Consider the following 26093-nt stretch of genomic DNA (forward strand, 5'->3'; position numbering starts at 1 on the left):
TCAGTGTGGAAGTGGCATGGTGTTCTGTCACTATTTTAGGCCAGATGTGGTCCAAGTTCATTAGCTAAAATTTCCCAAATGTGATTTTTCCCTTTTGTGATCCTCAGCTTTAACTAATCTTTTTTTTTTAACTTTCTATTTTTGTTGTTGTTGTTCTGGGTTTTTTATGTTTGTTTTTTTTTTGTTTTGTTTTGTTTTGTTTTTAAAGGAATAGCTGTACAGATTTTGAGAAAAGATGGTTTTGTCTATGGATCTAGGTGCTTTTTGGAAGAAGGGATAAGCAATTATGTGATTAGAAATCTAAAATAGTCTTTTGGTCAAACCCTAAAAAGTTACAGGAATGACACAAAAGATTCTTAACAGAATTGAAGCTTTTCATCATGTATTTTTCATATCAAAATTTAAGGGTGTTGTGCTTTTAGCCCTAAGTTCTGGAAATTCCAGCAGGATCATTCTTGGATTACTTTGATGAACACTTTGCCATACTTTTGCTGATAAACCCCAAACACATATGAACAGCAAATGCTTCTAGAAGTTTTGAGGACATGAAAAGCTTTCCTTTGCTCAGGAAAACTGCCACCCTCACTGTGCTTTGCTAACTGTGCCTTTCTCCCTAACACATGGTCTGGTAATAGAGGGAAAATAATTAAATACTTGCTGTACCAGAAAGTGGATCTGTTCTGTAGCACCTTCAGTATAAATCAGATGTTTCTGCCTAGAAAATCCCCTTTTAAAATTCAGCTTGAATTTAGTTATTGTACATTTGAACTGATAAATGCAGAAAGCTCCCTTCCTTCCTGACTTCTCCCCAGCTCTTTCTCAGCTTGCAGAGGAACAAAATTATTTTTAAAAAAACCAAAAGAACAAAGGGAAGTTCAGTAGCACCCAGAGAAGAGAGAAGAAACCATCCCAAGTGCAGATGTGTTACAAAGCAGGTGCCAGCCCCTGTCAGTGCCTGGCTGCTCCAGATTCCAGGAGAGCACCTGTCCTCACTTCTTGTGGGAGAACCACATGAAGCTCTGCTCCTGATGCCTAAGTGTCAGCGCTCACACTGAAGTATGGCATTTTATGTCATGGCTCACAAATCTGTGCTGATATAAAATGCTTAATTTTGGGCATCATTCCTGCAAATGTGACTGGTTAAATTCCTGTCTTGAGCAATACTCTGTGGCACGGGGGACCCATGAACTCCTAGTCTGCATACAAGCATTTCCTTTTATCGATTTTCTCTTTTATTCAGTAACTCTTGTTCTTGAGTTATATCTTGAGGAGAAATTTTCTGTTTCCTTTGTATTATTCTTTAAATTATGATACATTCTGCATGCTCTTTTATCCACCTTTGTTCAAAACACTGCTTACCTTTAAAGTATCTTCTTTGGGGATGTGCTTCCATAGCTCTGATTGTTTCTGACTCCAGGATGTGAACCTTATTCCTTTGCAACAACTGTTTCAAAGGGTACTGGCTAGCTCAGCTTTTTTTAACCTAAGCAAGGGTATTGCCATTGATTATCATGGTATTAAAAATAATGATTTGTAAAAATAGTAAGTATTCTTTTTCATACTGCTGTCCTTGCAAAAGTGGTGTGCAGAAGGATTTTAAGCAAGGTTCAGCTAAAGCAGTGATTGGGCTGTTTATGTCTGCAGCTCTCTGGTTTGTGCCATTGGATTTGGAGCACCTGGAGGCAGGTGAACAGTTCAGACTGTGACCCCAATGTGCAGGAGTTCCTGCAGACTGGTGTTGATAATTCTGTGCCATGAGGCTGGTTCCCTGCTTTTCAGATTCCTGACTCTTTTATACTGGCAGAATGAAATAACTGCTTGAGTACTTTCAGGTTTTGCTGCTTCACTGCTTGCACTTGTTCCCAGAACTGCTCTGCTGGGTGTGTGTTGTGTTATCTTGGAGCACTTGAATGTTGCCATAATGAAAAATGATTATTTGTACCATTTTTTGATTTATGATATTAACATAGAACTGTCTACACCTTTTGGGGAAGTAGTGGTTTACATAAATGCATGTGATAATCACTGATGCCCAGTCTTCCAAATGGAGTGGGGAGGCAATTTTGTCCCCCTGCTACTTGACTGACATGCTGCTGTGAAAAATTTTGGTGTCCAACCTTTTCCTCTGCCTTGGCTTTTCTCAGCCATAACATCAGTTCCCATTTCAACCTCATCTTCCCTCATGCTCCCCCAGCCCCAGGGAGGGGGCTCTGATGGCCTCTCTCTCCTCTTTATGGGCATGCCAGTGTGCAGTGGCCCTCTCTGCTTCCCAGATAAAGTATTTTGAGGATTTGAGAGGGCAAGAAAGGGAAGAAGAGCAGAGTGAGAGGAGCTAACACGTCAGGATTGTTGCTCATGGGAGGAAGTGGAGTTTTCTATTGGCATTTCCTATTTCCCTGTCCTCTTGTACAAGACTGCTGTGTGCGGTCATTAGGGGCTTGCTGCCCAAGCCCAGCTCACACCAGCTGCCTCTGGCCAGCAAAGCAGGCAGCTTCTTAGGAGGGGCATTCCCAGAGACAGGAGTGATATTTATGTGAGCCCAGAAGCTTTTCTGTGTCACTTGAAGACTGGCTCCAGCCCCAGCCAAGAAATTTGAGTGGGCAAGATGGTTTTCTTTACTGTTGGTTGTTCCTATATTTTTAAGCACTCCATCTTTAATTGCCTGAAAAATTAGTGATAATACAGAGGAATCACTACAGAGACCTTCTTTTGAAATACTCCCAGATGAAATGAATGTCTGCCTTTTGATTCAGGTCCAGCCTCTCAAAATTCAAGTGTATTCACTAGTACAGAGGAATTTATTTGCACTCAGGGATGCAAGTGTAAATAAGATCTTTGACATGAATAAGGAGAGCAGGCTGTTCTCTGAATGCTGCTGAACTGTTTCCATTTGTCCTCTGGAGAGTTGTAAGAAAGGCCTTTCCCCTTTACCTTTTACAGCAGTTCTTGAGGGTGATTTGATTATTTCTCTACCACCTCAATCCTTATTGCAGGGAAGGAGTGTGGTGTTAAACATCTGGTACTGTCCCATCTCTCAGCCTAGGTAAATTATTGAATATTATTCCATTTTTGTCTATAAGACTGACAAATTGGCCACTGGAAAATGTTACTTCACTTGCAGCATTCCAGTTGTTACAGGTTTTTAGAGTCTGTATTAAAAGTAAATATAAAGAAACTTTTGCATGACTAATCCTCCTTGCCTGGATGGTCAGCTATCATGGACTTAAGAACAAAAACACACAGTTTCTTTTCTCTTTTTCTTCTGCACTTTTGACAGATTGGGGGAGAAAACTTCCACAGATCACAGATCTGTGGGTACAGCAATAATGTTCGGAGGCTGTTTGAAGATAAACCTGGAATAGGAGGTGAACTGCTACCTGGTCAGACCTTGAAAATTACCAGCAGTGTGTTTCCTGAAGCAGCAGGAAGTAGTCCTCCTTCTTGGATAGCATTTGACAAGCAGGTATGTACAAATACCCTTTTATTTCTTTATGAATTGCTACAATATGACAGAGTATAACGATGACATTCCATTAGATATTTCAGAAGATTATTTTATGCATACAAAAAAAGCTCCTAGATAGGAAAAAAGAGTGGTAGTGGGCATTTTTTTCATTATATTATGTATTGGACAATTAATATAAACATAACAACACTATATAAAAATGTTTCTGTATTGGGATACATCTCCTACAGGATTTAACAAAAATAAGGGGGGGGGAAAGCATATTTCTTTTTAGTGAAAATGATGAAAATAAGGGAATTATTTGGCAAGCTGGTAAGAATGAATGTAAGGTAATCCCCAGTTCAGGAGAAAGTGTGTCTGGGCACTTGGGAATCATTAAACTCAGTGGAGTGCTACATGCTTGGGATTCACTCATGCCATCATACTTGTATGCTCAAAGTCCTGTTGACTTCTGTATGGTTTTTTTATTGTATAATTGTTTATGTCTGATACAGACCCAGACATTTAAAATTAGGAGGGGGTTTGTTTGTTTGTTTTTGTTTGTTTTTGTGTTTTGGTTTTTTTTTGTTTGGTTTGGGTTGCTTTTTTTTTTTTTGCATAATTTAGTGACACCTTTTAAGTTAGAGAATTATCAAATAACTGTAACCTGTGATGACAGGAATTTTGTGGCACGTTGTTGCTTGCTATGTTTAAATTCACATTAAATTCTACTTAGCGATGTTTTATTTCTAAAGCAAAAAGCCTACAATCAGGGAAGGAAAATGATCCAGAAAAAGGAATCATTCAGCAGATAGCAGAAATGTTGCATGACTAAATGATTATGGTATTTAAATATTGAGAAGAAAGGCAAATCTCATAATTTTTGCTTTAAAAGAGAAGCCATGCAGGTAATTGGAGTACAATTACACATTCATTTTTGGCAGAGCAGAACTACAACAAGAAAATGTTAGGTTTGAACAGCTCACGTGCCTTTGGCTGGCTTTGCCTCTGAGATCCCTGGTGTTGCTCCCAGAGCAACATGCTTGGGTGTGACCTGGTCCAGTGTGCCCAGGTGTTAAAGCTTCAGCCAGACCTGGACTTGCTTTTCCTACTCCCTTCTTGGAGGGTGTGTTGCCTCCTCAGGCCTTGGATCTAAGCCTATGGAATCAAAGGGGTTCAGGAGGAGGCAGAGGGACCTTCCAGTGTGTCGGGATCTCTCACTTGTCAGAGTGACCCCAAGAAGAGTTATAAAGTCTCTTTTCCCAGCCCGGCGCTTGAAGAAGGAGTCAGAGCTCTTCATTTCTCGGTCTCAAGGTTGTTTATTGTATCTTATCTATAAAAAATTTTCTCCTGCCCTGCCAAGGTCCATCCAGCAGGACAGTCCAGGCACTGTGCCTGCCCCCAGGGCGGTGTTATGTCTTTATGCTAAAAACTACGTGTACAATGTTTACAATTGCTTTCCAGCACCTATCGCCTGTGTTAGACAGTGAGCTTCTACTCTAAACCAATCTGTAAGTGCCAGCATCACAGCAGGAGGCCAATAAGAAGAAGGAGAAAGGCTGGACACGCCCAGATTTCTCCATCTTGCCTCCTGGACCCCCATTCCAGAAACCCCAAAATCTACTTTTTCACCCTGTGTTAAATTCACTATTATTCTACTTAAACTGTTGTGGCTTGCTGATTTTCATATAAGGTTGGTAATTTGCTCCACGGGTCATAATCAAACCCACAGGTGTTTTGGGCTCTGTGCCAGGGCTTCTGAGTCCCCTGGCAGGGGTCTTGGCCATCCTGGACAGCCAGAGGGATGTTCTGGGTTCCCACAACAGTGAGCATCAGTTCCTGGCCTTGGCTGGTGAGAGGAGCTTGCTGCCCTTTGGCCTTTCCTGATCTAATCCATCCACAGGGCAGTCCAGGACGGGAGTCTGCAGGTTCAGAATTGGCCTCTGGAGGGCTCATGTGTTTGTATTAATGGCAGTTTGTTACAGGGTACTCACTATCCAAGTCATTTAGCTTCCTCAGTTAAGAGCCTGGAATGCAGCTCTGTCCTCCAGTGCTGCAGTTTGGGACTCAGCAGAATGCACTTAATGAAAAAAGGTTTGAGTGGGTGTTTATGTCTTGAAATGTAAGCTGCTTTCTTACCACTTTGGCTGGTAACTTTCAGTAGTACCATAGCAAGTGGAAGAAGGACAGGCATAAAACTTCATTATTAAGTAAGCTGAGAAGTAGTCTTTGTAGTTTCACTTGCCTAATAGGAAGCAGGTGTAAATTTAATTTCTTCTATGATTAAGTACACACACAAGACCTCCTGGGCTTGGAATGATATTTATAATTTGACTTTCACAGGTGCCAGAGAAACTTTGTGGCACTTTACAAAGTGCTGCAGAATTTATTCAATATTTGTTATTTTTGGTTTTCATAGGTAACATTTAATTTTTTAAGGAGTGGGATGGGAACTTTGTTCTGTACTGCAGATGAGACTCCAGTTAGGAAGTGTTACATTTTGAGTATTTTTAAGACTAACTTTGGTCCAAAATGAAAAGTAAGTCATCATGATTTCTGTTCCTTCCCCTCCTCACACTTCCTGAATCATCTGCTTTAATCTGCAAAATTTCAGTTGGTTGCTGCATATATTTCAGTCACACACTAGCATGTTGATAAGGGTGTAAAGAGAATAAAATTTGAGTGCAAAAGAACTTCCACAGGCTCCTCAAATGGGATAAACCAGGGCATAGGTGTGTGCTCAGAGAAAGAAATAAATCCAGTGTATTAAGGATGTGACTGGGCTTGGAGTTCTGTGCAAACAGACTGCTTTTCCTGGCTGGTGTCTCATGAGACAACTGTTCTCAGAAAAGATCATTGACAAAATTAAGAACAATTAGTGATGAAGCAGAGCTCTTGAAGAGCATTCTAATGGGACTGGCAGAACAGGGACAAGAGGATGCAGAAGTTTCCATGTTTCCAGAGGAATGAAATTCTGATCCTTGTCAGCTGAAGCCCAGGATGTTCAGACTGGGATACAGTGGTTCTGTCATAGCACCTTTTATGTCCCCTGGAGTGTTCAAGAGATTTCTACAGGGCTCCTGGTCATTCCAGAACAGTAGCTGGAGGTCACCAAAAATGGCACTCTGCACCAGTGTTTAGACAAATGGAAAGAGGAAGAGATGTTGCAGGTTGATAGTTTGTGTTACCTCTGCTGTGTGTCAAATGTTTTGTCCAGTGTTTTGTGTTTGATACATGAAACAGTGAAATCCACAGTTAAAAACTGTGGACAAGTATTAATTTTTAAATATATTTTAAAATCTGTACATTGTTCAGAAACTTGCATGTTGTACTAATTAAACTATAACCAAGTTTTCTAGATTCCTTTGTGTGAAGATCTAATGCCATCAGGTTTAACAGGTAATGGTTATGTAATTTGATTATGATTTACATTTTATTTCTCTAGTGGTGGAGGGTCGCAGTGCAGGAGACTTGATGCCAAAAATGTGTCTGTCATACTGTTCAGTGGTTGCTGAAAATCAGTGTGATCTCAGCCTTTGAAATAATTTCTGGAAACAGAATTATTCTCACCTTGCACTTACCCTGCCTGGGAGAAGGGAATGTGACTGAGAAGTCTGAGCAGGACACAGGGTGGCTGTTGTTGTGTGCCCCTGGGCAGGCTGCTACTTCTCTCTTCCCAGATGTAGAAAAAGAGGTTGTTCTTGTCCATGAGGTGTTATAAAATCTCTGGATGACAGAGTACTCATGGGTATCATGGAGATACTTTGAGATTCCCAAAGGCATGTGCAAAAGGAGTGCCGACTATTAACCAGTGTGTTCTGTCATGCAGGGAGCTCAGCCAGCTTATTAGATTTCAAACATTTCCAACTCATGATCTGCTAGATGCTTGTTGAAACATAGGGAATGGTTAAACTGTCTTTTTTTCAATGCTTCAGGTTGTCTGATGAATCAAGAGTAAAGGTAATTGTGTTTATTAAATATAACCAGTTGGAAAATTAGGTATAAGTTAATAATCATTTGACCCAAATGTATTGGGAGGACAGGATGGAAGCCTGTTTTAATTAATGCCTTCCTGCACATACTTACCAAAGCAAGCATCCTGCTAGATAATGCCCTAGGAAGTAGATACAGCTCTCATGGTCCCTTAACATTGGTGTTGGTGGTTAAAAACTGATACCAAGAAGTGCAAAATTTGTGTAATGGTGTCTGAGTTTGAGCTGGGATCTCCAGGTATGAGGGCCAGTGGGCACCTCCCCTGTGAAGGTTGGGGTTTTTTTGCATTATTGCTGTTACAAGAGACCATGAAGAGAAGTTGCTACACTCTGTGTGATTTCCCCACTCACTGAACTGCAGAACCAAGGAAGTTTTGAAATGCCAACATTGCACAGCTGTAAATGCTTCCTGAAAAATGTCATTTCTCTCTGATAGTCTTCAGTACCATTCATTTGAACACTTGCAGGATCTGCTTAAAAAGAACTCTTTCCACTTACCTTGATGGTAAAGCCATTGCTGTCATCATGCACTGTATTTTCTAGTAATTCATAGAATAGCAGTCTAAAATTTGCTTCAGTACCTAGGCAGCTCATTCTGTTATCAGAAATGCTTTGTTTGGAAGACTTTCCAAGCAACCTGCTGATACTTTTGTATTTGATTTATTTCTTTACTTTAGAGTCCCATCTCTGCTTACATGTTGTGATAATAAAAACGCCAAGCAAAGAATTTTATATTTATGTGCTTTAATGTGGATTTCTGTTCTTACATTTCTGAGAAATAAATCTACCTCCTGAAATCCATACATTTAGTTACTTATGACCTTTACAAGTTTATTTGACATATTTTGCAAAAGTGTTGGAGATTTTGCTGCTTTATATTTATTTATTGTTTTTAATAGGTGTTGTGTTTTGATGCCTATTTTGAAGAAGAAGTGCCTGAAAAACATCAAGAGCTGTATAGAATCAGACACTGTAAAATATATTTCTACCTTGAAGATGATACAATTCAAGTGACTGAGCCTGTAGTGAAAGACAGTGGCATAAATCAAGGTATCTGTTTTTATTGGCACCTTTTTTCCTGCCCTTTATATCTCTCTTCTCTGCAGTCTTGGTCCATTCCAAAGGATATATAGTGTGAGTTCTTATAGCTAAAATGAGGTGTAAATGCACAGGTATAATTGTCTTTTCTTGTTACAGATCATGGTGTGAATTCTTTTATTGTCTTTGTTTCTCAAGATGTGGGTTTTGTAAGGCTGAAACCTCTCATGTACTCAAACAGACAATTTTTTCTCTAATATAGTAGTTTGAAGTCATGGTGGTAAGGTCTTTGTCAGTGTTGTGTCAGTCCTGCAAAAACAATTTGTGTTCTAGATGTCCATTCCTGACCTGGCTCCTCCCCTCTTGGCACTGACACAGGGAGTTCTATGGAAGCAGCTCTGTAATTGTTCATGAGCTACTGCAGTGTCTCTGCCATTATTGAAGAGTCTTCTGTGCCTCTGGCTTTTGGTTCTTTCATGATTAAAGTGCCCTTGGCACAGTAATTCTTCCTTGATGCCTTTTAAGTTGAGGAGCTGCCTTGCCTCAGTGTCACAGCCCTGCTCTGGGACCAGCCTGAGGACTTCAGGAGGAGGGTTTGCTGTGCTGATTTACTGGGGTATTACTGGACTTGGTTTATATTAAGAAAATGTGATCTAGCGGTCAACATCCTGTTGCAGAGGGGGAACACAGCTGCTGCTTCTTGGTGTTTATGGGTTGCTGCCAGAATGAAAAGTTTTCAAGGGATATAATCCAGAGAAGCAGGATGTCTTGGGATGGCTGCACCTCCCAGTCCCCAAAGATGTTTTGTACATTTTATACATTCTTAGCACAGCAATTTTCAAAAATAAGTTAACCATTTAACTACCCTATTCTTTTCCCAGATCAGCAAATGCTATCAATTTCTCTGTCTACAGAATAAGATAATATTTAAAGGTGTTATGTGCATCATTACTGTCAGGACTGGGATAAAACTGCCCGTGAATCTCTTAAAACAGTATTTCAGGTGCTGCTGTTCCTGTGTTGAGTAGTTCCTGCCAGAAGTTTTGTAAGCTCATCAACAGGGACTGATTTTGAATGCAATGTCCCTTACCCCCAGCCTGCACCCATATGTAAAACGTGGGAGACATCATCATTTCCTTGATTGTGTGCCCCAAGAGTGGGAGCAGCTGCTTCTGGGGTTTGTGGCTTAGAGGAAATGTCCACTGACAAAGGAAGTACAGAGAGTCAGAGGTGATGCCTTTGAGAGACAAGGTGGAAGCCAGATTCTTTAGAGCAGGATAAAGCAAATTCAAAGCTGATTCCTTTGAAGGAGTTATTTTCATTGTTTCTGTACTATGGGTTGTGCAGGCTGCCTCTTCAGCCCTAATGTTCCTGGCAGTCTAGTCCTGTTCTTTTGGTGACAGGAAGGCTACAATTTCCTCCTGTTTCCTTGGTTGTATCTTGTGTTAATGATTGTTGGAGTCACCTTTGATACTGGACCTAAAATTAACTGAATCGTATTAGAGAGAAACAAGAATTTTCTGTCTTCCATGCAATGATGTTTTGAAAGTCTCCGTGAGATTGTCTGAGTACTTTATGTGGGATAAATATGTATTTGCAACGTATTTACCTGAGAGATTAAAAATAAATGTTCCAGGATCTCCAAAGTGCACTTAATTTATTTGTCACTGGTACCTGGTCTGGTAAGGAAGCTCTGTGTATTGGTTGTGTTTAGGAAGGAAGAAAAACTGTAGATTGAAGGGCCCAAGGACTATTTGGAATGTGTTTGGGCTTCACAGTTGATGCTTAGATACAGGCCCTGTACTTTATCATAAACATCTTCATAAATATTCTTGTTGTCCTAGAAATTAATGTGATGTGGAGTGAAAGAGGTGATGGAGACACTCATCAAAGGATTCTCTACTCACATGTTCTTGGAGTTTGACTTCATATTCCATAACTGAAGACCAATGACAAAGTTATTATGTTAAAGGCTCTAAATATTTGTTGAACACATGCAAAAACAATATTTCTTAAAAATATATACTAAATCATGAACTGCTAATCTGACCATTTTCAATAAAGAATTGTCCCGTTTCCTCTTTTAATATAATTCTATCTATCTATCTATCTATCTGTCTGTCTGTCTGTCTGTCTGTCTGTCTATTTATCTTACATTCTTTACATTTTTTTATCCTAACTGGGAATTTTTAAGCCCAAGAACAACAGGAGTGGAACTGTCTGCATTGTGGAGCTGGTAAACTGAAGCACAAAGAAATGAAAGTCTTACCCAGGATCATACAGAAAAGGTCATAACAGGGTGAGGAGCTGAACTGAACTGAAGTTCAGGATCTTGACCATTTTGCTGCTCTCTGCACATCTGCTGAAATACAACTTTACAGTTAATTAAAATTCCAGGGATTTGTAGAGGAGAGTTCAGCTGTATAAGAGCTTGGAATGCTAAAAGGCAAACTGCACTGAACAAAAGATCACAGGTGCATGAGGAAAAATGTGTGAGGACATCAGGAGCAGGATGGGCTCGGTCTGTGTGAAGAATTGGAGAGTTGCAGTGCCAGGAAAGGGGTTGTGTAAAGGAAAAACAGCAAAAACCAGTGATGGCAAAGTAGAATTGAACTGTTGGAGGCAGAGGGTGCTGGTCACCTTAACTTGGATGTTTGCCCTGTCAAAAAAGATGTAAACCAGACAGCTGGGATGGCTGTTTTCAAGAGGCTTCTTGGAGAGAAGGTGGAGCTGTGACAGGGTAGATCAAGGGTATCTTGGCTGGTAAATGCCTTGAGGCCATGGGATTACCAATGCTTGTGCCATAACCCACAAATGAGACTTTGATGGTCTGAATGAGTGCCCGGGAATGGTGGGATTGGAGAAATGCAGTAGTTTCCCATTGTACTCTTGTAGTGCTTGTGGCTTTTTGGAAATTTGGACAGGCTTACAGACTGCAGGAAGATCTGGTGAAGGAACAGTGGTCAAAGAAGTTAGAATAATTTCTAAATTGAATTATGATTTTACAAAACTAAAACAAATTTGCTTTAGAGAAAAAAAGCAAGAAAACGTGTTTTTACCATTGATCAAAATCTCAAACTCATGAAGTAAATGATCTGTGGGAAATGTTTCAGTGACTTTAAAAACTGCTTTATGAAAATGGCTGCTGTACTTGGACATTAATTTGGACTTACAAGGTTGCTACAAAATAGCTGAAATTTAAACTTCATTTAACTTTGGATACTGCCTTGCTATTTGGCAAATATAAGAAACATTAGAGGAAATCTGTACTGAGGAGAGAATGCAGAGACCTTGAACCTGAGAAACCAGAATCAAAGCAAGAAACAGCAGGACAATCACTGTGCACAAGGCCCAAGTCAAGATAAGGAGAGAAGGACAGTAAACTTGACCACATAACAAACTCCAAATGCTTCTTCCACTGCCAGAATGATAATTACTCTTTCAGTATAAAAAAAAAATCTCCCATAGACAGCCAGGCTATGTATGGCAGTTACAAGTGTTTTGTACATATAATTCCCAGTTAACAGGACTGTAGCTGGCTGATACTGTCTTATCAAAAGGTCATTTCTGTTCCTGTGGGGGTGACTGTAGCTTCCAGTGCAATCCAGACCCTGCAAGCCAGAGCAGATTGGAGCAGCTGGCTGGTTTCCCCAAGGTCAGCCAGCTGAAAAAGAGAGTGGAGCTGCTGCCTGGCTGGGTTCCCAAGGCCGGCTGGCTGAAGAGGAAAGTACAAGTGGGAAAGTGAAGTTGCATCAGCTCCTCCAATATAACAGATTATCTAAGAGTTTAAGCCTCCCCCAAGGCCTTGAAATAATTGTGATTTTGCCATATTTGATGGTGGCCAAATCATGACCTTGCTATGTTCTGGAAGGGTGAATAAGTGAATGTAAGAAGCCTCCTTGTTTATTGGGATTGATTCTTTGTGTTGTTGTGAATAATAGTGGTGGCTTCTCCTCCTTTCTGTGCAAACAAAGCATTTACAAACTCCAGGTATTACTCATTCCTCTCCTCTCTCTAATGCACTCTTGAGCTGCGCAGAGTCAGAGAGCTGTGCTGAGGAAACTCTGGATACCATTTTATTTCTTCTGCAGAGAAGAGAAGCAGCAGACACCAAATCATTTTCTGCCCAGCTTCATTGTCAAAAGGCCTTGACTATTGGTGAGATCTCCTTAAGCAACTGCTGGGTTTGCCAAATAACCCAAAGCCCCAAGAGCAAAGAAGATATGCCACAAATTATAGTGTGGGAGCTCAGTACCGCCACCACTGTCAGAGCAAAGCAGTACCCCAACTCCCTCTCCAAGAGCACAGTAGAGCAGAGCCTTAGTCTGACCAGTTCCAAATATTTAAATCAATGCTTGGTGGTGCAGTAGCATGTCCTGCTCAATAAACTGACAACCAAAGAACCATCAGGAATAGCAATCCATCCTGAGCAACCTGAAAACTTCACAATCAGATGCTCCTTTAACAGCTTGCAACAAATTTCTAGACAAAATGTATTATTTTCCAGAAGGAAGAACAATTTTAAAATGATGAGACCTAACCCCAGCTGATCAGGTTTTATTAAATTTCAAATTCAGCATTATGGAATGTACCCTCTACATGTGTACATCAGGCACAGTGATACCTAATAAAAGCAAAGGATTGCTACAGATAATATCTTTACAAGACATTTTCCATTAGGAAAGAAATTCTTCTCCCTCAGAACAAAATGGGTATGTGTGTTTCACCCTTAAAAGTGATATGAAAAGCAAGCTGAGGCTGATTCACCAAACCTGAAGTGAATATAATCTCTGAAAACACCTCATATTAGAAAATCATCAACCATTATGTTTTAGTTAGAGTGATGATTCAAGAGGATTTGCATGCTCTGACTTACCCCATTATCTGTTGATTGACCTAAGAATTAGCCAAAATCAGGTAAAATGTTTTAAAGTATATGGTTTTTTGAAATCTAATGTAATGCAGTTTTACATCTCATTAAAATGTGCTACATCCCACATTTTCCAACACCTTTCATGAGGATACATCCTAAATAGGTGTTTAATATGCTTAAGCAGATGGAGGTTCAGGTTTATTTTACAGTCAAAGGTCAGTAACCAGAATGCTGGATTCAGTACATGTGAAACATCAGGATGATGAATGGATCTTAAACAATTATTTTAATGGGAACATAAAGTAAATCTGCTATGTTGCTTTATTCCCCTGAACAATTAAGGATGTATTTTCATTGTAGGAATTAGAACTTAACAAACAATTCTGATAATATAGTAAAGAAAGGTATTTCATACAAATTAGTCTATAGGGAAATAAAGTGAACAATAAAGAATTTCCATGGACTAACCTAGGAACAAGGCCCTTCAAACACCAAAGCACACAGTGGTATCTTTCTCCCTTCTGCTCTCTTTATCCCCTCTCTCCCCAGGACCTCTTAAGTTGGTTCTAAAATTCCTGTAAGTTATTTCTGAAATATTTGTGGTATCCCTAAATCACTGAGGTTGGAAGGGATACCTTAAGATTTTCTAGTCCATGCCCCTGCTCCAAGCAGAATCATCTGGAGCCAGATGCCCAGCCAGATGCCATGTCCTTTGGGTTTCTCTGAGAATGGAGACTTTGCAACCCTTTTGGAGAGTCTGTTCCAGTATTTGATCACCCTCACAGTAAAAAAGTGGGTTTGTGTGCACAGCTGGAATTTTGTATCTTTTAATTTGCTATCATCCTGCCAATGAGCACCATGGAGAAGAGCCTGGCTCCATCTTCTTCATTCCCTCCCATCAGGTCCCTGTAAACTTTGATACGTTTTCCCCACCTCGAGTCATCTCTGCTCCAGACTAAACAGACCCAGCTCTCAACCTTTCCTCATTTGAAAGATGCTCCAGTCTCTTGCTCACAAGCAGTGAGTACTTTTGAAGCATCACCCAATTCATCATTGAGAATGGTATTTGAGAGTTTTGGGTATTTGAGAGTTTTCAGCTGATAGGCCAATAGCAGTTTCCTTGTATTTTAATCCTCAAAAGGTAATAAAATTCAATGCTGCCAGGATAACAGTTCTTTCATTTAAAGACTATGAATAAGAAAATTTAAGTACTTGATTACTTTGTCAAAGTTAAAATATATCTCTTTTTTCTCTCCTCTCCTCTCCTCTCCTCTCCTCTCCTCTCCTCTCCTCTCTCAGATTTGTTTAATCCTTTTAATAAGGATTCCCCAATTTTGTGTTTCAGATTGCCTTTATTTCATTTTGTATCTACCTCCTATAAGTATTATTACAACAACTGTTTGTGTCAGTGAATCACAGATCTGTGTATGTTCTCCATGCCTCAGCTATCCCCAGTTTGTGTCTTCCCAAAGTTACTGCTCCTGCTCACACTCACACAGGTACATTCCTTCCTAGTCCTGTCACTGTGGAAAATATAGAGGTGTTTTCCATTTTGTACATTCTTTCTCTTTTGGACACTGTTTCTGTGAGACTGTTGGTTGTGAGGTCGTGGCTCTGTATTTTTGAGATGGATTCTTTGCTTCAGACCAGCAATCAGAGCCCAACTCACCTCTCTTGTCTCTACTTTCCATGTGCTCCTTAAGGAAACTCAGGTCAATATCAGTTCAATAACCCTTGATAAGTCATACTTTTTTCCCTGCTGAGGCAGTTTTTGTTCTCTAAACCTAGTTCTGTTGGGATCCTTAGAGCAAATATTGTTTACCTCATGAATTTACTCTGTTTTCCAGGAACTATTTTACGACGGGGCCTGGTTCCACTTCCACCTCCTCATGAGGATCAGTTCTATACTATGTATCACTTCAATATCAACACAGAAATAACCCTTTATGGCCGAAAATATAAGATTATAGATTGTGACCTGTACACAAAAAATTTCCTGAGGAAGATAGGAATCAGACTAAATCCTCCTGCAAGCCGTCCAGACGACCCATACACCACAGAGCGGCAAAAGGTCAGGAGGGGCAGCAGTGGTGAAAACTTGATTTCAATAAAGCTTGATTTGAATGCATATTACTTAATGCATTACATACATTATTTCTTTAATATCAAATAGAAAGTAGCTATTTCAGCATAGTAAATCCCAAGAGAAAACTTGGATTTAAAATTTTTGGTATGTGCCTCGTTGTACTCTATACATAATTTTCTCTTGATGTGTTTGTAAAACTTTTAAAACAGAATAAAATTAATTAGGAAAATAATATAAGCCTTTCAGTGTTAAACTGAAAAGAAAAAAAGATGTACCTATTACATGTTCTACTGTAATTTACATGTTCTAGTTTGATTTTGCTTGAGCTAATCTAATGATAATAAACAGTTTTAAAGTGTTTAAAGGAAGATCTAGTTGGAATTGTGGTTCCAGCCCACCCATGGCTTCCTGCAGACTCCTTCCTTCTATTCATATGTTTTCTTTCAACTCTACTCCAATATGTTTTTAACGTGTTCTTTACACATGTAAGGCAAATACAGTGTTCTGCCGTTTTAAGACTTGCTAGGTTTTGTTTGTCTCCCTCTTTTGTAAGTGTATAGGATCACATATACACAAATACACACCTGCAGAAGTCACAACTCCTGGATTCTATGTGGATTCCCCTTTGCAGGATTTGTTGTTTGTTTTTATTTCTATTTTTCCCCTCTGGGAATAGTAATGGGAGTGATGTTTTCTGTTGTGAATAATGACAAGCTTCTTTCAGTTCTGTTTTTCTTGATTAATATGAGTGCAAATGGCACTTGACCTGACTCTTAGGACTGTTGGCCCACCATATGCAGCCTGTTGTGACAGATCCAGCCTGGTCCTCTGAAAGCAGCAAATATTCCCTGTGTCTGTGGCATCCTCAGTGCTCCCAGGGAGAAAACTACTGTGGGCCTCAGCAGCAGTAATGGAAGGTGACTGTGACTGAGATGTGTAGGACAATTTCCATGTCTCTGAGGCACTCTCTGGCTGACAAGTTGGTTTCTTTTCATTCATGCAGCCAGGCTTGTGCAGTCCCCCAGTGAAAAGCAGCATTTGTAGCACATCTAGTTCTGTGTTGTGGTGATGCAGCCTGGCCATGGGTTTCTTTTCCCTTACTCAGCCCCTATAGGTAACAGCTGTGTATATAAACACATGCTGAGTTGTCTTGATACTGTCAGACTGTGTCAACATTTTGTATGGTACTGCATAACCCACTGAGGTTTTAATTTTTTTTTAACCACAAGGAAAACATTCAAGAATTGGGCATATCAATCCCTAAAGAGAATGGAGAGGGAAAAAAGGTTTGAGAAATAAGAGCTTCAAAAGACAAAAAATTACAAAAATCTATGTCTTCATGTTCTCAGTTGTTGGGAAATTCCAGAAAAGTTATTTACCAGATTCTGGCTGCCTTATACTTTCACTTTTCTGCGAAAAAATTACCACCTAATTTGTGGAAAGTAATTTTTTTTTTGATTGCTCTGGGCTACTTTGAGCAAAATTAAATTGGTTTTCACTGGACTCCTAGTTCATGGCCAGAAAATGAAAGTATGAAGGAAGGAATGGGATGGGATAGAAAATGAGGCCAGTGGAGAGTGCAGTAAACCATTTAGACTCATATTTCACAGAAATACAGAACCATTTAGGTTAGAAAAGACCTCTGAGATCATCAAGTCCAACCTGTGACCAGTCCCCACTTTGTCACCCAGATCAGAATATCACATCCATGTGTTCCTTGAACACCTCCAGGGATGGGGCCCCCACCACTTCCCTGGGCATTCCCTTCCACTACTTAAGAACCCTTTCCATGAAGAAATTCCTCCTGTATTGTTGGAAATGGTATTCCATGGATGACAATGGTGTTACCTGGTTCTGTGGCTGTTTTGTTGCCTATTGCATCTTCAAGGGTCAGGAAGGAGAAAGAGAGCACTGGGAAGGTAAATAGCTTGGTGCTGCTCTCCTTATTTGAAGATTTGATGCTTTGAAAGAATGGGCTGTTTCCCTCACAGATTTTTAAGGCTAGAAGGTGTGTTAGTGGATAAAGAGAAATATAGACAACAATATAAATTGTCCACAGTCAACATTGTTTTCTGTTCAGACAGTTGAGCTCACATTGTCTCATTGATGTCTGTCACAATTCTTCTTTGGAAGCAATTTTGTAAATGAGAAGGATTATCTCATCCCTTTTCATGCACTTTGGTCATGTGGATTTGGACTTAAGAAAAACTCTCTGTTCAGGTCACCATTTATAGATGTGAACTAACAGTATAGAAATGCAGTCCTTGGACTGGATCATCATCCTGGGACTCAGTTTAACCCAGTGCTACTGGTTTTGCAGCAACCATGACTGCAGGAAGCACCTTGCCACATGAGCTGGAAAGTATCTTTAGTTGAACATTTGCTGTTCCTTATCAGACCCATGGGTGTGTTTTGAGAGGAGAACAAACATACCCAGTACCTGCCAACTGTGTAGCATGAATCAAAAGTTTAAAATCTGTGTTTTAAAGTTGAATGACAGAAAATACCAAAGGGAAAAGAATGAATTGATTCTTTACACCACATTATCTGTAAGAAATAATTTTTAAGGAAGTAAATCAGGAAGAGTGATGCTATTTGGCATTCTAGTCATCTGATTACCACAGGCAGTTTCTTGAAAATATGAGCTTACTGTAAATAATTTAACAATTCTCTGATCTAGAGGACCTTGTTGCAAGAAAAACAAGGATTAAAACCAATCCAAAATTGTTTTCATGTTTTTTCTGAGGGCACAGCAACCCTGTAAATACTTCTCTGATAATGACATAAATCATATTTCTTGTATTGTAATGGTGTGGTGTCATTTGAAAATCCTAAACCTATGTTCTAAGTTTAGACAGCACCATGTAGTTGTGATCTTGTTTTTAGGAATAAATAATTAAAAATACATTAATTAAAATTCTTTTAATTTCTCCTTTACCAGAGATATCTGGAGAGCACTAATCCTTTTCACCCTTATGAGCGTTTTGACACTTTGAAACAATTTCTGGAGTTTGATGGACAAGTTTTGGGGTTTTCTTGTGTGTGGAATGACCCAGAATTGAAGCTTTCTGACCCACGGGAACTTGTTCTTCGTTATTATTTGTCTGATGACACTATCGATATAAGAGAAATTTTACCACCAAACTCAGGCCGGGATGTAGTTCCATTTTTCCTCAAAAGAGATAAGCTTCCAAAGGTGAGCAATAAAAATTTCAAATTCTTCCACTAATTAAGAAATATTGAATGCCTTGTTTTGAACATCCTGTATTAGGATTTTAATGATATTTAGAAAGTGTTTTCAGAGTATTACTCATAATTGCATGATTTAGGTTTTGCACACATACTCATGTAGTAAATTAATAAGTGATGGAAAAATATCTTTAGGCTTTTCACGCTTAAACTAAAAGGAGCATTTAGTCACAGACATGTCTTATGAGTTTCCTTCTCCTGTATTAATGTATTAAGGTAACTATATTAATAAAACTCTGCTATATTGGAAGACAAGAAAATTAATATTAATAAGCTTATGTAAAACTGTGGTGAATTCAGATTTGATCTATGACTTACATTTGCAGCCTTTGGAAAAGTCAGTTTTAGTATTCTGTAACATTGCCTCTTCATAGCAAATCTGGTATGATTTCTTAAAATTGAGTTTCTGGGTTTGGGACATTAAGCAAAGCCAATTAAAATCAATAGGAATCCATCAATAAGCTTTCTTGGGCATTAATCATGAGAAAGGCTACACTCAGAGAAATCTTCAAAGGGTTTGTATCCTCTCTAACCTGTTATGATTATAAAATTACTGATCTGGATACACTTCTGTATCACTCCTGACAGATCCTGATGATAGAATAACATCAGCCAACAGATGGAATAAAATACTGGGAGTCTTTTCCTCCTTTCCTTCTAACACTGATAATCTATTTGTGATACCATAGATGTACATGAGATTTTGTAATAAAAACCTACCAGCAGAATGTTACACTTTTCTCACCTTGTAAGTCTTGTATTCTGAGATGCTGATTTAGCAGTGGCTCTATGATATCAGACCCCTTCAACCACAGAGGTTCATGTTGCTATTTTAAGGACTGGCTTTTTCCTCTGGAAATTTTGAGAATGGCAGCAGAGGAATCAAAAGTTGAGGGGTCAGGAGAGGTGGTAAGACAAAGTAACTAATTTTGATTACCCTGCATCAGCAGTTTATTCATAATTTTAAAAAATGTGACATAAATATATATTAAGTTTGATATTATTGGGATAAATTACTTCTGTAATTTTAAAACTAACAACAGAAACAAAAACACATCTTTGCCAACAAAATCATGCTGACTTGAATCTCCTCTGTTTGTGTAGTGGATAAGACCAATCCTGGATGGTTCTTTGCATGTTTTTATAATTATTACCAATCAAAATAATATCCTTTAGAGCAGAGGTTGACAATGATGTGGTACTTTGGGTATGCTGACCTTTGCTTTCTGTTTGCTTCCAAGAGAAAGGAGACTTTACCCTTGGAGGGACAGTAAGATTCTGAATGCTGCTTCTGGCATATATACATTCTGGCTTTTGGAATATACACTTTTGGTTTTCAGGTTTAGTACTAGAATCTTAGAATTTACTAAAAAATCTCTCAGAAAATACTGCAATAACAGCCAGTGTATAACAAACCTGCTGGTTCTAAAGTAGCAGAGTTCTCTTTCTTCACTGTCACCCATATTTCTGAAGAGTTGGTCTCTTTCCTTGCAGAATGCTCCCACTGCTCCATATCATCCAGGCACCATCACCAACTACACTCTGCTCAATGTGTTGGGAAAGCCAGAAAGAAACAAAGGCTATTACATTCGGGATGTTCTGCAGGTCAGAAATTATTGAGTGCCTCCAGATGTTGAATATCTTTATCATAGATTTGTAATTTCTATGGTTGTTATCCTCTGCAACAAAGAGAGTTATTTATGAAATTGTGTTGCCACTGGAGAGTAGCTCAAATGAGAGCTACTGAGATTTACTGTATGTAAATCCCACATTTGTAAAAGTGAAGGAGCTTAACATGGGGTGAAATACACTTACCAATGGACTTCAAAGGTTGTTAAATCACACACACTAAATGGCCTGGGTTTTAACAAAGGTTGTGCGATTCTGAGATTTATGGAACTGCTGTATAAATGTTCCTTCTTTTATTAGACAGGAGCAGTGCGTCAGGAATTTTATAAAGACAGTGACTTGAAAATAGGGGCAGTAATTAATGTTTGGGGAAGGCAAATATTACTCTGTGATTGTGATGAATTCACTAAAGAACATTACAGGAAAAAGTATGGAATTGGTAAGTAGTGATCATTATCCTTTTCTTATGAGCATTTTTATACTTCCAAATTTAGCAGAGCTGTCTTCAAATTTTATTACTGACAAAACATGTTCATTAAAACCTTTAGCAATAACAATCTGTTGTAGGCTGTTAGCAGCAAAGCAGTAATTTTGCAGGTAATCCAGAAGGGCTTTCTTACACATTGCTCCCTTGAAAACTAACATATAACGTATGTGTTCTGCTCCTAATGCCTCTGTTTGAAAACTACAGTGACAAAATAGTCATATGGATAGACTGGCATTTCTTCTTCTCTCCTTTTCCCTCCCCTTCCAATAGCTGTGTTTGCAGTCAGAAAATAATAAAGATCATGTAGTAAGTGGGTAAGTAGAATGAACTCAATTATTCCCCCTTATATTTCATTTTATATGGATGTCAGAATCCTCACATAATAAGATTTTCTGACGTGACAGTTTTAGTCTATCACATCATTGGTTTTTACAATGCAGTTTTATGTATTCTGGACCATTAGAGTGTGTATCTTGTGAAATTTCAGTACTAAATTCTGGAAACATTTAGCAACTACGTCCATTATGGAAAAGCATTTTGGAAATGAAAAACAGTAGGGGCTTTCATTTATCTATCTTTGAATGTCTCCAGTCATACTTGCTAATGGTTCCATCATGGACATCTTCCTGCAAAAATGCCTTAGTTATTTTCTGGCAGTTTATTCATTCAGTAAATATAGCTGAGCATTCAGAGATGGTTGGAAGAATCCTACTATGGCCTTTCCCTGCCACTGTGAAATAAAACACCTGAGCAGACTATTTCTGTTACCTTGTCATCAGATAGATGTGTGTGTATCAGAGCTTGTCTGCTGCATTAGGGGAATTAAATGGTGTAGCATTGCCATTCAAATACTAGATTTATTATTTGGAAAAATATTTCTCATTAGGACTTTTTCAATAATACCCTTGCATGTCTGTACCAAAGTAATCCTGATCTTGCCAGTGTGTAAGGAAGCCATATTCAATAACCATGGTATTACCTGTAATAATAGCAAATGTAACTCTAGAGATGCAAAATAGGGGCTTCTGCTCTGGGAATTTCTTCAGCCAAGACCACTGCTGCTTTTTGGCAGCAATATCCTCTGTCTGAGCAAATTATCCCAAACAGAGAATGGGGATTTCTTACTCAGGGCAGGCAATAAATGAAATGCAGCTGACCATCCTGGATCAAACAACCAAGTGACGCACAAATGCAAAGGCCCTTCCCCTCCTCTAATGCTGGCTCAGTAATTACTGCTTATGTCTCTGGATGTTAAAAGTTAGGTGGTTTGCAAGTTACGGGAATTCAGAAGTTGCTGATGTGCAGAATTCTAGAAAACCGTAGGTGGTCTAGTCTGTTCCTGTTCTGCAGTAAAGGAGATTTCTTTGCCTCCTGAGGTATCTTGTCCTGACCTCTTAGTTAAAAATGCTGCTTAAAAGCTACTCTGAAGCTGGTTTGTGTAAACTGAGAGAGTAAATTTTTTCTCTTATCTCTGTTGGACATGGGGAACAACTGCTCAGTACTCTCCTTTAATAACCTTGTACATATCTGAACAAGATTCCAATACAAAACCTTACTCCCCTGCCCCCATCCCAGGCCATTTGCTGCTAAGGGAAAACATTTCAGTCTTTCTTCATAGTCCATTCTTTTCTATCTGTGATAATTTTTCTCAGCGCTCTCTCTAGTTTCTCTGCCTTGTTGATACCAAACACACAAAGATGTGCTCTAGCTGAGACCTTTGGGAAACAGGGAAGTGTTTTACACATACCTTTAAGGATATATGATGGCAGAGACTCTGGCTGACATGGAAAACCATCCATCTTGATGCAACCTGTCTTGTTCACAGACAATACTTTCTTAGAGCTAAGGGATTCACACACTTGGCTGTAAAATTCTCTCCTGCTTTCCCCGCAAGGATTGAAAAAATGTAGGCATGACTTTTTAACTGGAAGGGACCAGGAGTAGAATCAGGGTAGCTTTTGGCTTAAAAGCAGGTTTTTAGAGAGAGCTAGTGAGTGTTCACCTTTTACTCTTAGTGATTTACACATTTTGTGTGTGTCTGTGGATGCACAAGGTACTCTCAGTGGGCTCAGTCCCACAAAGTGCTCAGAATTCCACTCCCATCCAATTAAAACTGGAACGGACTTAATTGCAGTTCCAGTCCAGGGAGACCATTTACTTGAGCAAGAGTAAGCAAGTGGATAAATTAGTTCTTACATCAAGGCACAGTACTCAGCACCTCATGGCACCAATCCAGCTGTTTTGTTATTGTGTTTTTATATTACTCCCCTTCAATTTATACTCTTCTGCCAAAGCCATTAAAGAGGCTGACATTTATTTTTTAGTCTGCAGTTTCAGCACAAGTTGCTTGCCCACAGAATTTGCGTTTTAGGAAAATGAAGAGTGGTTTAGATTTCTCTTGAAGAAAGTGATATATTTCTAATGTGGGGTTTCCCTATTTTAATATGTTTGTGAGAAGCAGAGTTTCTCCACTGATGAGTGTAGCTAATGCTCTTCAGTAGGAAGCTGATGACATTACTGTCACCTAAAAGTACTATGAATGCAAGAGAAAATGCATTAATGTGTGAAATTACCTGTCCAGACTTGCTAGTGGAGCCTCAGAGGAGGAGAAAAAGACTCTGAAACCATGTAGGTGTTGTGGTCACCCTGCTGAAATGGGAAACAGGCTGATTTGCAGTGAGGGGAAGCTGGTACTTGTCCTTCTCACTTAATACAATATCTTAGTACAAAGTATTCTTTCTTAAATAACAGATTACTCAAGATGGAACAAAACCAGGAAAATCTGCTTTCCTACAGCTTTTTCTTCCCTGTCCCAGCACCTCCCAAGCCTGGCTGTTGAGGCTTTTCAGAGCACCCTGCAATCCCTCTCCTGTGCCGGCTCTCCACCCCTCCCACCCCCTCATTTCTCAGGCTCCGGCCCTGACCCGCTGCCGGGGCAGGGCTCTGTGCTGCTGGCCAGGCAGCTGCTCCTGGAGAACGGGATAGCAGCTGGCTCCCTGCTTCCCCTCAGCGGGGCACTACAGCCTGCTGCCAATTTTCACTAGGCTCGGCAGAGGTCAGTGTCTCTGGTGTTTAACCTCTCCACTACACGTGGTGGAGACTGAGCAGCAGCTTCTAAATGTACTTGTGCATATATAAATTCCTTTTTTTTGCCCAGGTAACTGTAATAATCTTTGTACATATATGGATTCCTTTTTTTGCCCAGGTAACTGTAATAATCATTAAGCAGTAAGACTGTAAATGGAGGTTTTCTTTGAATCAGGATAAACACTGTCATGTTTCAGCTGCATGGACTGTTCTGTGAGCACTAGGTTTTCTTTATTCCTGCATGTAAAAGGTGGACGTGATTTTTTTTTTCATTTTGTGGACATGGAGGGGTTTTTTTTTGCCTTCTTATTTTACTTCTTACCTCAGTTGTGAAGCAGACTATCACTAGAAGGTCTCAGCTGTTTGTCATACATCTCCTCTGATGTATAGAGAACACCATGCTAACTGCCATCTCCCCAGCTTATCACTACCTCTTTATATTGTCCAGGTCTAGTGGGATTTCTCTTTCCTGTTTCTGGCTTTATTGCTCAGAGGTGCCTGTCCTCTTCCTCTGAAGGTAGAATTCTTTCCTTCTTCTATACCCTGATATTCAGTATAGTTATCATTTTAATCCAAAGTATGTAGCACTTGGCTCTTCCTTGAAATATGTTCTTATCTAACACATGAGGGTTTTCCTGCAGTTCTTCAATGAGGGCAGAAGGTATTCTCACACTCTATACCAAAATCTCAGAACATATATTGAAATTGAAAGCTGACAAGCTCATTCAAGCTGGTTTAATGCTCCCTCTCTGGCAACAAATTCTTTGTGAGGAATTTAGTTTTTCTTACTAAGAAGGCTTTGCTGTCTTCAAATTGTTTATATGCTAAAGATGTGGCTGGAGCTGTTTTGTTTCTTGCTGTTCCCAGTGCTTGTTCCAATCTCACTCAGGTTTTGAAGTCGTGAGAAATCTACAAGTATGTGGCCCATGTTTGATAAACAAGATGAAAAAACCCTCCAAGTTACTGCAGTAACAAGAGATGAAAATGCATGACAAAAATACCTGTGCTATTCTTTCTGGAAGTAGAAATTTGTAATCCCAGACTTTCACTTTACTCTTCACCCACTGTAAATTTACACTGAAAATGTTACAGCCTGGAAGAAGTGAGAATTCATTCCTTTTCCAACTGGACAGAGGTAATTTTCTTAAACCCCAGAGATCACCCTGAGAAGAGTGCATTTTGTATGTAAGTGCCAGCTGTCTATCTGATTCTGCTCTAATGCAGAGCAAAGATGAAATGACTTTTGAGCTTGGGTAGCTGGCTCTTCACAAGTTCCAAAAATGAGCTTTTGAATAGTTTTGTAACCTGTATTTCTCCAAGGCAATTTCTTTCTGAATTTCCTCATTCACAGGAGAGAATATGAATATGTAATCTTTTAAAATCCTGGAAAATATAGGTGACACAAAGCTGGATGTTTGTATTTTTCTCTTTAGTGAACCTAGACAGGTGAAGGTTGGTCTCTTGGGAAACAAGTGACAGGACAATATGAAGAAGCCTCAGAGGAGGTTTATATTGGATATTAGGAACCATTTCTTGACTGAAAGAGTTGTCAAACTAGAGCAGGCTGTCCAGGAAAGTAGTGGAGTGGAGTCGCCATCTCTGGAAATGTTCAAAAGATATGTAGATGTGGCACTCAGGGACATGGTTTAGTGGCAGACCTGACAGTGCTGGGTTATCTCAGAGGTCTTTTCTAAAATTAGTAATTCTATGATTCTATTGAACGACACAAGTTCATTTTACTTCAGAGATGAAACAGGAACCAAAGGGCTATAAGGGCTGAACTTCCCTTTGGATTTCACTTACTCCGAGCTTCACTTGTGAGGCATTCAACACACCCCCAGGGATAAAACATTATTCCTCTTAATTTACAATTTCCTTCTAATTTATAAGTATAATTTTCATCCACATGTGCTGAAGTTTACAAAAGGGGAAATGCTTTAGCATCTCTTAATGAATGCCTTATGCATGGGTGTGAACATGCAGACCGTGACCAGCGTGTAAACACAGGAGCTCTTGTTCTCTGCAGCCAGGATCCCGTGCAGGTGCCTTGGTACCCCGACGAAGAGTACCTGGTACCTTCTTCTGTCAGGACCTGTGACACATGAGCAAAGAGGCGAGGCTCGTGTCTGCCAAAATCCGCCGTTCAATAATGCCTGATTAAAAACGAGCGCTCGGGGGGATGAGCAGCATCAGCCCCGCGCCGCCTC

General features: G+C 39.6%; 1 protein-coding gene across 1 annotated transcript in view; it reads left to right on the forward strand.

The window, feature by feature from the left end:
* The first annotated feature begins 2605 nt into the window (after positions 1 to 2605).
* Positions 2606 to 26093, forward strand: part of EFHC2 (EF-hand domain containing 2) — a 50982-nt gene continuing 27494 nt past the window's right edge. Inside the window, exons 1-7 of the mRNA XM_031064162.1 lie at positions 2606 to 2620; positions 3278 to 3463; positions 8337 to 8487; positions 15196 to 15419; positions 18376 to 18630; positions 20178 to 20288; positions 20613 to 20751. Of these exons, the coding sequence (XP_030920022.1) occupies positions 2606 to 2620; positions 3278 to 3463; positions 8337 to 8487; positions 15196 to 15419; positions 18376 to 18630; positions 20178 to 20288; positions 20613 to 20751 (1081 nt within the window). The remainder of the gene's footprint in view (positions 2621 to 3277; positions 3464 to 8336; positions 8488 to 15195; positions 15420 to 18375; positions 18631 to 20177; positions 20289 to 20612; positions 20752 to 26093) is intronic.

The sequence above is a fragment of the Geospiza fortis genome, unplaced genomic scaffold (genome assembly GCF_000277835.1).
Source record: "Geospiza fortis unplaced genomic scaffold, GeoFor_1.0 scaffold159, whole genome shotgun sequence".
Taxonomy (NCBI): domain Eukaryota; kingdom Metazoa; phylum Chordata; class Aves; order Passeriformes; family Thraupidae; genus Geospiza; species Geospiza fortis.